The sequence below is a fragment of the Durio zibethinus genome, chromosome 26, assembly GCF_047325235.1.
Source record: "Durio zibethinus cultivar Kanyao isolate XHJ-2024 chromosome 26, ASM4732523v1, whole genome shotgun sequence".
NCBI lineage: Eukaryota > Viridiplantae > Streptophyta > Magnoliopsida > Malvales > Malvaceae > Durio > Durio zibethinus.
Genome location: NC_143187.1, coordinates 734,359 through 749,982, shown reverse-complemented (window position 1 = coordinate 749,982; position 15,624 = coordinate 734,359). Strand labels below are relative to the sequence as shown.

General features: G+C 31.0%; 3 protein-coding genes across 4 annotated transcripts; 2 read left to right on the top strand and 1 right to left on the bottom strand.

The window, feature by feature from the left end:
- The first annotated feature begins 1,744 nt into the window (after positions 1 to 1,744).
- Positions 1,745 to 5,603, top strand: LOC111274368 (AP2-like ethylene-responsive transcription factor At1g16060). Of its 2 annotated transcripts, XM_022858971.2 has the most exons (8): positions 1,745 to 2,038; positions 2,181 to 2,263; positions 2,410 to 2,418; positions 2,575 to 2,663; positions 2,793 to 2,866; positions 3,236 to 3,286; positions 3,901 to 3,977; positions 4,766 to 5,603. In XM_022858971.2, the coding sequence occupies exons 1-8, from the start codon at positions 1,890 to 1,892 to the stop codon at positions 5,302 to 5,304; spliced, it is 1,071 nt and encodes a 356-aa protein (XP_022714706.1). In that variant the 5' UTR covers positions 1,745 to 1,889; the 3' UTR covers positions 5,305 to 5,603. The 2 variants fall into 2 exon arrangements, with proteins under 2 accessions (XP_022714706.1, XP_089611528.1); XM_089755402.1 differs by lacking the exon at positions 2,410 to 2,418.
- Positions 5,604 to 7,693: 2,090 nt separating this feature from the next.
- On the bottom strand, positions 7,694 to 11,495 carry TLP8 (tubby like protein 8). Its single transcript, XM_022860834.2, has 9 exons — positions 10,891 to 11,495; positions 10,351 to 10,465; positions 9,451 to 9,627; positions 9,289 to 9,344; positions 9,117 to 9,213; positions 8,882 to 8,971; positions 8,694 to 8,786; positions 8,365 to 8,432; positions 7,694 to 8,213 (listed from the first exon to the last, which is right to left on the bottom strand). Exons 1-9 carry the CDS (start codon positions 11,355 to 11,357, stop codon positions 8,138 to 8,140), a joined length of 1,239 nt encoding a protein of 412 aa, XP_022716569.2. The 5' UTR covers positions 11,358 to 11,495; the 3' UTR covers positions 7,694 to 8,137.
- Positions 11,496 to 12,737: 1,242 nt separating this feature from the next.
- On the top strand, positions 12,738 to 15,384 carry LOC111274363 (nuclear protein). Its single transcript, XM_022858968.2, has 5 exons — positions 12,738 to 13,224; positions 13,845 to 14,062; positions 14,577 to 14,705; positions 14,974 to 15,105; positions 15,195 to 15,384. Exons 1-5 carry the CDS (start codon positions 12,882 to 12,884, stop codon positions 15,306 to 15,308), a joined length of 936 nt encoding a protein of 311 aa, XP_022714703.2. The 5' UTR covers positions 12,738 to 12,881; the 3' UTR covers positions 15,309 to 15,384.
- Positions 15,385 to 15,624: the final 240 nt, after the last annotated feature.

Here is a 15,624-nt window from a genome sequence, read left to right as displayed (position 1 = left end):
AGTTGTTCTTCCCCTTTGACAGAGGGGAGGTGAGTAGTTCAATTTTTTTTCTTTTTTAAATTCATAATAATACATTTGTGATAGTCCAAAGTCTTAATGTGGTCAGCTGAAATTTTAGGCATACGCCGCATAGTATGGCGCACCAACAACAATAGTAAGTGTTGCCATCCTAAGCTTTAGCCCTTTTGCTCGGGATTTGGGACCATCTTAGTTCAAGCTCCTATTTATATTTGACTTCATTATATATATATATATATATATAAATACTCATGTATCCATTTATATTTCATGTAAAAGACATATGTATGTATAAAATTAGATTTAAAAATTTATATATTCGTATGTATTTACTTTACATCAATAAATTGAAATATAAAAATTATTATATTATAATTTGCGTTGGCATAAAAAATACAAAAAATATTTTTTTATTTTTAGCAAATTCATATATTATTTTTATTAAAATTTTAAATCATTTCATTTTTATTTTTTTATCATTATATCGTATCTAAAATTATTAAAATTATATATAGATATTCTCTTAAAAAAATGTAATCAAGATCGAATTAAATGAGGGAATGATCTTTAATTTTTTGATTTAGTAACTAAGAATGTTTAGAAAACATATAAAGTGAGAGTTCAAATCTCACCATTTTATTTTTTATTCTTTATTAGATGAATAAAAAAATGAAATGTGAATGAAGAGAAATATGTGATCTTAGTTCCGTTTATAACAGAACAATCTAACCGTTAAAATTAGAAATTACTTACTAAAAGTAAGGTAGTAAATAAATATTGATACTGAAAATCCATGTGTAACTCATCAAGATCCTTAGCCAAAAACATACAAATCAAATCAAACCAAATCGTCAAAGCAAGCGTAAGGAGCTAAAATCTCTCATCGAAAATGATATTTTATTTTATTGTATACAATACATTAATATTTGTATTGTATGTTTTTGAAGTAGGAAAAAGAAAAGAGAGTGTAGGAATTACAACCCCAATTTTGCACCCAAATTTTTTTCTTAAAAAGAAAAAAAAAATCAAGGGTAAGAACCTTATGGAAGCAATTAACATATGTAGACTTGTAATAAGCCAAAAACTTATCATTCTCAATTTGTTATGATTATTATCTTAAGCGTTTAAAGAGTTATTTCATGTCTTATTATGCTATATTTGAGAAATTTAATAAATTAATATTATTATATATCACCTAAAGTGGAAATTTATTGTAATATGGTTTGTAATTTTTAAAATCTTTTTGGAAATAGTTAAGTTATATATATATATATATATCTATATAAAAAGGTTATGGTATAAAAATTGAAAAAACAGTTTCAGGAATTAAAATTTAAATTTCAGATTTGAATGTTATTTAAAAATAATTTTATAAATCAATTAAATTAAATTTTAAGTTGGTATCTAATTATTTTTATAAAAATTAGATATATCTATTATAAATTGCAAGTCTTCTCTCTTTAGAAAAGTAGAAATGTAAATTAGTACGTAATTGGGTTAGTACTAACCTACACTTCAAATTGATTAGGTTAAAATAAAAATGAAGGAGATGAAAGACCAATAATCATTTTTCACAAATATAAAGTTGAAACAGTAATTAATTTCCAAAGCTAAAAGCGAGGACAAAAATATTAAGTGTAGAGAAAAAGCCGCTGCAAGACGGCTAGAACAACATTTCTTTGCCGGCTCTCTCTTTCTCTTCTCTTCTCTTCTCTATTTTGGCATCAAAAACACTTCAAACAAAAGCCAAAAGGAACCCCCTTTTTCTTAATTCCCTTTAAACTCTTTGTCATTTAACCTTATTGTTTTTCTCTATTTCTTTTACCCATTGCCTACGTTTCCAGAGCGAGAGTGTGTTTCTCAGCTTTTTCATGGCGAAAATCTCTCAGCAAACCCAGAAAAACAGCAGTACAACTGCATCCAATATTGCAAAACCTACGACCAAAGTGAAACGGACTCGTAAAACTGTTCCCCGAGACTCTCCTCCCCAACGCAGCTCCATTTATCGAGGTGTTACAAGGTAATCAACAAAACATATAATACCTACATCGTGTTTCATGATTTTTTCTCTTTGTTTTGATTAATTGTTGTCTGTTTTTTAATTTCATTTTCTCTTGCAATTCTGTCTTGATTTCGTTGGCTTATCTTATTGGTTCGATTAGGCACCGATGGACAGGGCGATTTGAAGCTCATTTGTGGGATAAGAATTGCTGGAATGAGTCCCAGAGCAAAAAAGGAAGACAAGGTATATGATCTTTCTTCCCTCAGCCATGCTTTTTTTTTTTTTTCTATTTAATAATTTTAATTTAATTCTACAAATTTCATGGTTGGTTTTGCTGACGATATCAATTGTACCGGCGACGACGAAACCGAACTGAAATTAATATGCAGTATATCTAGGTGAGTTTTATCAGCTGATGATTTTATTTCCTCATCGTCTTTAATAGCCTTGTTATTATGAAGAAACTACTTGCCATATATATTTCTTTTCGTGGAATTCAGTATTTTCGTGGCATGATTGAAAAGGATTTAACTGTTATGTTGGTCTTTGGTTAGGTGCTTATGATGATGAAGAAGCGGCAGCACATGCCTATGACTTGGCTGCATTGAAGTACTGGGGACAGGACACTATCCTTAATTTCCCAGTATGTTTGATTTCGATCTTTTTTATGAAAAGTTATTTATTTCATTTTTTGTTCATTTGATTGGTTTTGATATATTTGGTATGAAGCTGTTGAATCCTGATAATTGTTTTTTTTTTTTTTTTTTTGTAGTTATCAACTTATCAAAATGAACTCAAAGAAATGGAGTGTCAATCAAAAGAAGAATACATCGGATCTTTGAGGAGGTAATTAATTCTCAAAGCCAAAACTTTTGTTCATCTTTTATTTATAAAAGGTCATAATGTAAAGGTAAAAGAAAATATTATATTACCGACGTTAAAATTTGAATTTTACTTATTAAATATCATTTTTTAATTTGAATTAAATTTCAAATTATATTATTTTTGTTTTCAATGACAAAAAGTCGGTACATGTAAATTTTAATTTGACACATAATATTGGATCTCTTTTGATCTTAAAAAAGAAATTAAGCGTAAAAATATTGTTAAATCAAAATTTGATTGTTTGGAAACATTTGTAGTTTTTAATTGAAGCTAAAATTATAAAAATTGTTTTGAGTTTTTTATGCATCTAATTTTAAATTTAATTTATAGAAAAAGCAGTGGATTTTCTCGTGGAGTTTCAAAATATAGAGGCGTAGCCAGGTAAGAATGTTATAGTTTTCTTTTATTCATGGCATTTTGATTTGAGCCTATTTATTGAATGAAACGTAAAAATTTCTTGAATTGGTTTTTGGTTCTGTATATCTAGTTGTCCCAAATTTATCCCTTTTTTTTTTTAAAAAAAAAAATTTCATTGGTTGTTACAAATTCATTTTCTTTTAAACCTATTTTTTAGTATTTAAAAATAAAACGTATCCTCTTAAATTTATAAAAGATGTTGAAATATATTGTTTGTCAGAATGCTACATTTTTAGACTTGTTCTAAGCATTATTAATGAACTTGTCGTATTAATTTAATTTTTCTTTCATTATTTATAATTGAATTTATCAAAAATTAAATTTTATCATTAAAATTAAAAATTTAATATTCTACCAACATATTTGGTAATTTAATAATTTTTCAATTACTAATTATCTGTCCACTCACGAATTTTAGTTAAAAAGTAAATGAGTTAAAAGAATGTTGTACCTTGATTTAAATTTGTCAGGTTCTAAAAGAGAGAACCAGCCATTCGTCACAATCTATCTTAATTCTCAAGCTGGAAATTTTCCTTTTATGGGACCTATGGCCTTTGAATCTCTTTCAATTTTTGTAGGCACCACCATAATGGAAGATGGGAAGCTCGAATTGGCAGAGTATTTGGCAACAAATATCTCTACCTTGGAACATATGGTAAGTAATTAATTTATTTTCTTGCTTCTAATTAAAATAAAACTCCAATTTTCCTAAACTATTGTTTGGTAGTATTAGCCTATTGAAATTATTATATGTTGAAAAAAAAAAAGTGGATTTGCTTTATATAAAAAATAATTTAAGTTTTAGCACTGCCCAATTAGCTCTAACTTTAGAATACTCGAACTCGTAATTTTTTTAAGTTTAATCAGCATATACACCATTTGAATGTTATGAATAAAATGGTTTTCGTATTACAATAACTTGAAGATATGATGTACTAATTAACCATATTATACAATTTAATGGTATCTTTTTTATTTAAAAATAAAAAATCTAAATTTTAACTTTAATAGTTATAGTGTTGCTTGTTAAAAAAAAAAAAAATGTAGTACCTTACATAAACTTTGTCAAAATTCCTTTTAGCAACTTCATGTTCACATGCCACATGGAAAGTTAGAATTGCACAAACTGACAATTTCATTAAATTAATGACAGATTTGAGTTTCAAATATTTCAAAATTAAAATATCTGTTATTGGTACAAGTGAAGATAAAGGGAAAACGATGAGAATGAGTTGTAATAAAATCAAGTTGGTTGGGATATAGCTCACCAAACCTCAACTGCCTACTCAGCTATTTAAGAATTGAAAAGTCATTGGAGTAAATCCCCAACCCTCCACCGAAATCTGCATGCAAATTTAGTTCTCCACTTTATTATGTCTTCACTTTAATTCTTAAACTACCACTCATTTTGTTTTGGGTCGTTATTTTTTTTTTTTTTTTCAGCGACGCAAGAAGAAGCAGCGACGGCATATGACATGGCAGCTATAGAATACCGAGGACTCAATGCGGTTACAAACTTTGACCTTAGCCGTTACATCAAATGGCTACGTCCAAATCACCAAAGTAACCTTAATAACTCCGAAAGCCCTCTGCAAAACCTTAATGGTGACACCAATTCAACCCAAAGCCCTAAACATGGCATTGGCTTAGGGTTTTCCATCCAACCTAAAAGTTGTAGTACTAGTGATACCTCGGTGACTCCACCACCACATGGTTGCAATGGTGGCGGGGGCTCTGCATCATCAGCACTAGGGCTTCTTTTGCAATCATCAAAATTTGAGGAAATGCTAGAGAGGACCTCGGCTGCTGATAGTCCATCAACACCATCAGAGCCTGGTCTACCTCGGCGGAGTTTTCCGGATGATATTCAAACTTATTTTGAATGTCAAGACTCTAGCAGTTACACCGAGAGTGATATTATTTTTGGTGACCTAATTAATTCATTCTCTACACCAATGTTTCATTGTGAACTTGATGGTTAGAGTCAAAGAAAGAGGATTTCATGGCATAAACTTTTTGGAAGAAAAAATAAGTCTATCCTTGTGGTCTCCACGCTTTTAATTTTGTGAATTTATCAAAGGTAAGGATAGTAACTGTAAGGACAACGACGGACAAGAGTTAAATAGGGGCAATTACATTTTATTTTAAAATTACTATTAATGATACTCTTCTTTCCTTTAAATTTGGAAGAAAGGAGTTTGCTTATTTGTATTTAAATGTAGATAAAGATGGATATGGACATTCATTTATCAGTTATTCTTAATAAAGGAATTGGTTGGCATATGTTAGAGCCATATTTTTATATTCTTTTTCTAAACAATGTAAATTCCTAATTTGGTTATATCTGTAACTTCTAAATGCTAATCGAATTCTTGATTTGGTTTTATTTAATTCTTTCGAACAATCATATTTAAAAAAAAATTAATATATGAGGTTGTCAGAAATTGAATTTTGATTATTGAAATTAAAAATTTAATAATTTATCAATAAATGACATTATTGTTGACAAAATGTGAAATATTTGGTATATATAGGTAATGAAATTCCTTTATTTTGATGTATTTTAGATATATACATACAGTTGTTATTGTTTTTTCTTTTTCCGTTTTAATAGGGAGAAAAAGTTCAATATAACTTGCAAGCAACGCATTGTTGGTTAGATGTTGAAAAGTGATGATAGCAACTGACTGCGAAGGCAGTATGCGATGTGCGAAAGACTTGGAAGGGACTCCTATTTCCTATATGGCTACTTTTCCATGTTTATAAATGCCCTCAAATTCAACAACCACCAGCGGCTCCGCCCTCCCTTATGCATGGAATATCAATTGAGTTTCAACTTATAATTCATGTATTTAGTAAGGGAATCTGTGTGGCAATTGCAATTACAATCAAGGGCTCAAATACTCTAAAAGGATTTATCAATTAAGTTAATCTCTTTCGTTGGTAACTTTAAGTTTAATTTTTGAAGAAATTAAAAAATTAATTTGACTTTTGTAATAGTATATAGTTGATTTAACATTTGTAACAAACTTGTTGATTTTTATAATTTATAATAAATAATTATTGATAAATACAATAAATAAAAAATTTTAATTTTGGGGGTTCGAGGCTCCCTCTGGCTACCATTGTGGTCTGCCCATCCTTGCATATTTGTTTGAAATTAAACTTTTGTTTAAAAAGTTAAAGAAAACTTTTTTTTTTATTACCCGTAATTATTGTTACCCATTTTTTCATGTTAAGGGTAATTTTTGAAAAAAATAAAAAATAAATTACAATTCAACTTAATTTTTTTTAAAATTTTTTGTAAAATTAAAATTAAATATAAGACGAAAAGAGTAACTTAATTTCTTGGCATATCATGTTTCATGGTAAAGAAACTGGCGAGAATTAATGGGAAAAAGCTTACGACTTTGGCCTAATGACTTGAAGAAATATACATATTTGTTTTCTAATTTACCGTTATCAATTCATTTAGTAATCTAAAATATGATATTAAACATGATATAAAAAAAAATACAAAGATGATATAATTTAAAATTTTAATAATAATTATTTATAAATTTAACAAAATAAAAATATATATTTCATACTTTTATGTTAACCCAAATTATAATATATAATTTTTATATAAAATATAACATGAATATATAAAATTTAATATTTTACGTATACGAGAATCACCAGCTGTCTAGTTACTAATACTAAGTCATGTATTTTGCCTTATGGTTTTCAAAGTCTTGGATCAAGTTGGTTTTGTAAATTGTGAGGCCTGCAGCCTTGGATTGATTTGTTTGTGCCATTGGTTTTGGCATTTATGGTTGTTGGGTTGTAGATGCTGTTTGGGGCCTTCAATTAGGGGAGTCTTGTTAAATAAATTTATGTATTGAAAATTTAAGAAATTATTTCATCAATTGTGATTAGAACTTTTAAATTTTACAACTAAAATTAGTAGGGTGTCAAATATCCCTTAAGATATATTTAAAAATAAATAAATAATTAAAAAATATGTATTAATCTTTTAATCTTGTTCAATAAAATTAAAAATTTACATTAATAATTTATCAAATACTAACTCTTTAATTTAATCACAACTATGTAGAACTGGTTTCAAATCTCATTGGTTGCATAAAATGCTATCTACCTTAAAAAAAGAAATCATAGTAGAGAACTTAGCCTGTTAGCCACATTGACTACTTGTATTAAATTGTATTTAAAGTATATTAAGAAGTAGAAAACCGTGAGTGGTAGGCTTTTCTTCTTGTCTGGCCTACCTGTAATCTAATTCTAGATGAGCTTTTCATAGAAAATGCGTATGAATCCGCTCCTATATGTTTTAAAATGTAGGGTTTTTTTTTTTTTAATAGTTTTCTTGATATATTTTGATTGGCATTTTATGTTTTGTTGAAAATACTTCATACATTTACATATGTGTGACTATATGTAAGTGAGGCTATTAAAATATGAATCCTAATCATTGAAATTAAAAATCATCACTTTTAAAGCATCATTTTTTAACAAACGCAGGAACAAATGATTAATCGGAATTAATCTCTGCAATTAACACTGAAATTACATGGAAACATGACCGTCGTGGATTGAGGATAGATTAGCAATCAGTGGAGACTGCGGAACAAGGATGCAATATTTGCATTCAAGCTATATAATTCTTAAACATGAATCATCACCAATGCTTCTTTACATAGCTTGTCACCACCTTCAAGCAAAAATGGTCGCCTTTCCTTCAGCTAAGTGAAGCTAGGAATTGAAAAACGTCGGTTCAGAGGTTGAACACAAACAAATGGCTGTGGACTTCAATTACATTGTGCAGCAAAGCTTTGAATCAATTGAAGCCAAGCATATACAAAATGCTTGGTAGCCCGTCAATGGATATCTGTAAAAAAAGAAAAAGGGAAATATTACATATATTTTAACTTTTCTTCGTTCTTGACTTCAAAAGCTTTATAAATGTTTGTGCTAAATGTCAAGATCAAAATATTTTTTGGTACAACACAAACAATTTAGAAACTGGTTGAACAATTTACCTGAAATCCATAACATACTTGTATCTGTCCACTCTGCCAAGCTGCAGAATTGTTTGTCTTCCATTCTCCTGGAAAAAAATTTCAGAATAGCCAAGTTAAAATTATTTCACACCACTTTCTGTGAATTGATCCCCTTGTAAAAGGCCCTCTAGATTCAAAATCACACAGATTATACTAATACAAGTTTTCTATCGCGTGCATGCATGTCTGCAACAAGTCTTGTGAGTGTTTGTCCGCATGTGTTTGCGACATCCCAAGAATTGTATGTACATAACTAATATTACTTAATTACATAGAACTGAGGATCAAACTAGAGAAATTAATTATACCTCCAATGACAGCTGAAAATTCTTTACAGAAATTTGAATTCTGAGTCCAGCTCTTCCCCTATCTCTGAAGTCCAGCTCATATTGTTTCAACATCTGGCTCAAAAGAAAGCAATTAAAGGACTCGAGAGAAACTGGAGTCTAAAGTCTAAATTTTGTATGATGAGAAATACACTTTTACACACGCTTACATTGTTGTAACGAGGAACCCTTGAGCATAGCTTGTGGATTTTGTCCATTTTCCCCTCCCAATCCTTAGGTAGTCCACTGATGTGTTGCATCTACATAAAAACTAGGAGATTATCCAACTTATATTTTTTGAACTCCATAATTAATTCAAAATAGAGGATCCAAAAAATATAAGGGGACCGTAAAGGATAACTCATTGAGAGTAGGCAACTCATATAGATGAATCCTTTTAGCTACCTGAGTCACATTCTTTAGCTGCATTGATTGGTGCTTAGGTATATACGCCTTCATGCTTCGGTAACTTCCCGTCCATGTGGATATGGTTGGCATGAACCTGAAGAAATAAATAAAAATAATAAACACAAAAGGGAGAGATATGAATTAGAAAGAGAGGGGATGTTAGGCTTACGTTACAACACCCAACAGAGAATTAGACCTTTTGTTTAGCGACTTGGTGCGACCACCCTGCAATCAAACAAATTACTATCCCATTGAAGTAAGAATTATTTCCTATATTTGATTGCCACTTTTTAGATACTTATTGTACACTTTAACCTTTTAGAGGTCAAACCTGATCCCATATATTGTATTTTGATCCGATGAGGTTAGCTGTCACGAGTCCAATATAACTATCATCAGAATTAGACAGTATTCCTTTGGTAGTCTGAGCTATTGTGAACACTGATTTCCCATTCCGTCGTTTGTGATAAGCTACTGCTAGTTTCCGATCCTGTCGTCCTTGACCTTCCTGTTATTTTGACATGCCGAATAGATCCAAATGTAAGAAAAGTATATGGCAAATTATTTTTGCACAATCTGAACTTAAACCATTAGTACTAGTGGAAGGTTTTGATGAAATTCAAGGCAAAGATACTATGATGGCTATTATGTGACTACTTACAGTAATCATTATGACTTATGAATTCTGATTCTTCTGAAATTAACACTTTGATTCAACTAGAAAAGCCAGAAACAAGTGATTTTCATGTTTGAATTCGAGAAACTTAATTTGCAGATAGAAAGGAAGAAGAATTGGTCCTATTGAATCTGTAAATTTTGTGTTATAGGTTATTATCCCAATATATACTACCAGATCTGATCTAAGACTTTTCTTTATTGGGGCAAATTCTCATAGGATATTTAGTTACAAAGAGATTACAAAAAGACAGGCTTCTTCCAATATCACTAATATTATTAAATTTTCTTTTAAAGCTTCATGAGTTATTTATTAGGACATATAATAGACCACTAACTGTTCAATGGTGTGCCAAATTTCCTTGGATGGAATGAACCATCCAAAATATTCCTATGCAACATGGGCTATTGAAAATTTAAACATAAAAATGAATGAATATTGAGTGTTGATCAAGATGTTCACAAAACCATATGAAGTTTGATGAGTGATGATGAGAAATGCTATTAATAACTCAAAAAGGCTAGCAACATTCTTAACAAGTCGCAGAGATTTTACATTGGTATAAAGTGAATACAAAGTACCACCATCAAACCCTTCTGGTGAGGGTTCCTTCACAATAACACAAGTACACCTTCCAATGTCCAGTGGCAATGGCCTGCACAGCAAGGTCCTAAAGCAAGAGCCACCAAGTCGAAAATATCAACAGAAAAACAACTTAGAAAAAAGGAAATAGAAAGAAGGATCAGTCACAGGTCCAAAAATCCAGAATTGGAGTCAAAGAACTACATACACAAAACCAAGGTCATAAATAATTCATTAAATTGAAGGGTATGCAATGCAAGTCATCCTTCCCATTTTCCCCATTATATACGAGCTTTTCCTTTTTGTACATATAAATATCCATTATGCATTCAGCTATACAATGATGAATCATAGATTCCATCTCTTATCCCCTAAATTTCCTTGTCCAATTTTAAATTTTGAATTAAAATTTCAAACTTTAACCTCCCCTATATATTATAACAAGAGATCAAAAAAACTTGTCAGAAACATATTACAAGCAAAAGCAGTAGGCTATTATATTCAGTGACTCACCTATTAGGCAATGTAGACCAAGAAGAAGCAGGGGCAGCCTCGGAATCTGAATAATCCCAAATATTCAAGGAACTAGAATTCTCTGAATCAATGGGGTCCCATAACTTGCACCCAAAAGCCTTGTCAGGCTCATTCATTTGCATACAGAACTGAAGGGATGACTCTTTCAAGAGCTTCCCTGTAGACAAAGACTTGTAACATGGAACTTCTTTGGAAGTATCAAAGGTACCAATAGTTGACAAAGATTTCAAATGAGTGGTCTTTTTAGCCACCGAAGAAGAAGAAGAAGACACGTTATTTGTTGAAGGAGCTGCATTTTCTTTGTCAACATTATCCTTGTTACCTGCAAAGAATGCATGCTTTCCTTCACTGCAGCTGCGGGTGTGTTTGAGGTCAGTGAGAGGATTAACATATGGAGAATTGTATGAAGCTTGGCGTTGAACTAAAGGTTCCTTGAAATCACTCATTGTTGTTGGAGAAAGAAGGACAGATTTAGAGTTCTGGGTTTTGCTTAGATTTCTTGAAAACCAGTCATTTGTTTCAGAAATGATGGTTTTGTTTTCAAGTTTTTTTAGGCTTACTAAATTTTGAATGTCTCTAGGTGCCAACTACTCCGCAAGTCAGATTTAATGCGAGGTTTAATCCACGTGGCAAAATCAGGGATTTGGTGGGACTTTGGTTGTAGAGGTGGCAAAATCAGAATGGAATAGCAGAAAAAGAAAGGAAATGAAAAAAAGAAAGTTTCGAATTTGAAAGGGTATAGGGAAATGTGTGAGATGACTGTGTTCGGTAAAGATTAACGGTAACTATTCAAAGCTTGTTGTCGTTCGTGCGTGGGAAATTGAGAAACCAAAAAATGCTTCTTAATTAGAGATTTTGACTGTTTTTATTTATAATTGGTTCTCTTTTACATGTACGAGAAGCGGGAAAATGGTTTGAAACTTCAAATACAAGCTAGAAACTTTTATTTTTTTGCCAGATACCTTGAGACACTTTCTTTGCCTTTGTTATATTATAAATTTTCATTTGAACTGAAGCGCTAAAAAACCTTGCTCAAGCCTCAAGATTTTTTAGAAGTGTAAACGAGTTTAATATTAATTAATTTTGTTATATTTATGATTTCTTGTTTAAGTAAAGAATATTAAACTATTATTCGCAATGAATTATTAAATTTAATAAATGATAAAAAAATAGTATATTTTCAAATTATTTGTTAAATGCTTTATTATTTACATTATCGAATACAAATGAATTACAATAAACCAATTTTATTAAATTCATAATATGTTCATTTAATTAATAAATTTTTAAATATTATTTTATAATTATTTATTAAATTTATTCAGAAATTATTTGCCATCATCAATTATGATTTAGTAATGTCTTGTCTTGTTTTGCATAAGATTATTTTTATTATAAAAAATTATTATAATAATAAAAATTATGAGATTATTAACTAAATTTATTACATATTTGTATTATGTATATTTAAATTAATAATTATTTATAAATGATATAATTTATATCATAAAATAATTATACCTGTAATAAATATATATTTATGTTATTAAAATATCCCTTTTAGGAAAGTTGATTTAATTATTAATAAAAAATCATAATATATATTTATATTATGCCTTTTTATATTTATTTAAATAGTTATATATAAACATAACAGTTTTAAATCATATACAACAAATTTATTACTCTCTTTCTCTCATTATATTTATCTTTTGTTGATTTTTTTATTAAAAAAAAAAAAAAAAACTCAACATTTTGCAAATCTTATTTTTAAAAATGTAGTAATTTCATGATTTTATTTAAGTAATAACCTACTTTTTTTGTTTGGGACCTCTGGATAGAATTAGAAGCTGATAAGGCTAGGTCACCAAAGAATTGAGTGGCTGTCACCTCCCTTCTTTCTTGTAACTTACCGCATAAACGCAAAGCAACCATGCCTTCAAAGCCCATCTTCAAACCAAACCATCGTCATGGCCACACTCTCTAGCTCCTCTCTCCTTTTGACCCATTCTCCCAAACCCATTTCGCCAAAACTCACTCTTTTCAGTACCACACTTATTTTTAAACCAAAGAAGTCAAGATTCGTTGTTATGGCCGCAGCTCCAGCTACGACTGCTGCCAAGGTGGTGCCAGCAGTGATTGTTGGCGGTGGAAGAGTGGGAAAGGCGTTGCAAGATATGGGGAAGGGAGATGATTTTCTGGTGAAGAGAGGTGAAGCTGTGCCGCTTGATTTTGAAGGTCCCATTTTGGTTTGTACTAGGAATGATGATCTCGAGGCTGTGCTTGAGGCCACTCCCAAGTCTCGTTGGAACGGTACCACGACCTGATCATACCCTCTCTTTTCCTTTTTGGTTTAATTTAAAAAAAGGATCGATCTTTTAGTGTGTTTTTTGTTTAATTTGTTGCATTCCATGATTAATTGTGAAGAAAGTCCAGTTTTTTATTCTTTAAACAGCTTAATGATTCAATGAAGTTTGGAGCTTTTATGTGGAAGTTTAATAATGCTTTGTTCCTTGTTTGTATTTCAATTAAATTTTCCAATAGATGTTGATGAGACTATTTTCATTGGTGAGATTCAGATTTGTTACAGTCATGCTTAGCATGCCTGTTTTCTAGCTTGTTATCAAGAATTTCTGCTGGATTCTCACTGTTTATTGTGTTACTTAAACTTGGAGCGTAATAGTGACTTCATATTTCATAGCTCAATTACTTTTTTTATTCGTACTTGATTTGGATATGATTGAAATGATTTGATCATGATGAATTATTTTGTGGGAAGTTTCTTTTATTGTTTCCTTCATCCTTTTCAAATTACTTGACTATAATATGTCTACTTGTTCTTATAGACTTCCACTTTATTTGCTGCAACTTCGTTGATTCAATTGCTTTCGGAAAATGATTTAATCATCCAATGGGTGTTGACAATCTAGCAGATTTGGTTTTTTTCCAGAATGGTATGCTCGAGCCATGGCTTCAAAGTAAAGGTCTTAATGATGCAGACCAGGTGCTGGCATATTTTGCTGTATCAAAGCTTGGAGAACCTCCTGTTGATGGGAAGACTGACACAAATCCTGAAGGCCTAACAGCAGCATATGGGAAATGGGCATCAGCTATAGCTACTAGATTGCTTGCTGGAGGCCTGTCTTGCAAGGTGAAAGAAACATTTTCACTGTTTTACTTCAAAAGGTGCATCGATGGCAGATGAACCATTGCTTGATATGCAAGTCTAAGATCAAACTTTTATTTGGTTGAATGTGATCCTTTTAATTGGGGAAAATTGGTTCAATCAAATACTTGGGACTCTGCTCCAATGTTCCATCCAGGATTTTACCCTCCCTTAGCTCTATAAATCTTTCTATCTGGCTAAATATGAAATATGTTAGCAGCCACATGGCTAAAATCGACATGTATTATTTGAGATGCCTCACGTTGAATATTTGAAAATAATCATATTTTCCTCTTTTTGAAGCATGTATTATTTAAGCATGTTATGGTGAATGATATGGTGTTAATAATTAGTAGATTGAACTGGTACAAAGTTGTAGGTTTAGGGATCACATGGGTGCATATAAAAGTTAGAGGACCTAATTGCATATTGAGAAGAAGCCTTAAGTGCCTTCTTTGGTTATTTTATTTAACCGAATATATATCATTTGTGTGACCAGGTTCTTGACAAAGAAGCATTTCAGAAGCAGATGTTGGAGAAGCTGATATGGATTTCAGCATTCATGCTCGTTGGAGCATGTCATCCTGGGGCCACTGTAGGCATTGTAGAGAAGGAATACCGATCTGAGGTGGACCTCTCTTGTCAATAGTATATATTTGAAGCCTCATAGTTTGGTTTAGTGCACATTATTGCAAATTGTCTTCCTAAAGTCGGAATTAAAATCAAATTAAAATAATATCATTTATGTTATTGTAAAACTGGAAAATCTAGGGCTCGAGGTGTATACAATAGGCAAACATTGTTAAAATAATTGTTCTTCCTATCCCTCAGCTTTGAAACAATGCTGTCGCCGGTATGTATCTGCCAATCACATGAAGTAAAATCTATGTTTTCAGGTGTCAAGCCTCATTGCAGAACTTGCATGTGCTGCTGCTGCGGAGAAAGGCATAACATTTGAAGAAGCTATGGAGGATAGGTTATGTGCTTACTCACGAGCTGTGGCCCAGTTTCCAACAGCAGTTAAAGAGGTAAATTTTGCATATGGAATTTTTTTTTTTTTTATGAAGATTATAACCTGGTATAATTGTTTCTTGCTGAGTTTCCTTTATTCATACAGTTCAAGTGGAGGAATGGATGGTTCTACTCAATCTCTGAGAAGGCAATTGCAGAGGGGAAACCAGATCCATGCCCCCTGCATACAGCATGGCTCAAAGAGTTAAAAGTTGTGTAGGAGATAATACTTGTAAGTGTAATAATGGATCGATCTTGAACAATCGTATTGAAAAGGTTAACAGTGGTTTACTGGAGTTTGCTGTTGCCTGAATTAGATTGGTAGTCACCAGGAGTGCGGCAGATAAGTTCCATATTTCAGCTTAAATGATCCGTCCCTGAAAATCGACATTGTGTTCCATTTTCATCCCTGATTGATATGAGAAACTACAGGAATTTCAGTACGGTTAAGGATTTGAGAAGAGACGAATTTATTCACTCTTTAATAATGGCGCCTCATTATTCACATATGTTTCCTGAACGTTTGAACAAGGAAC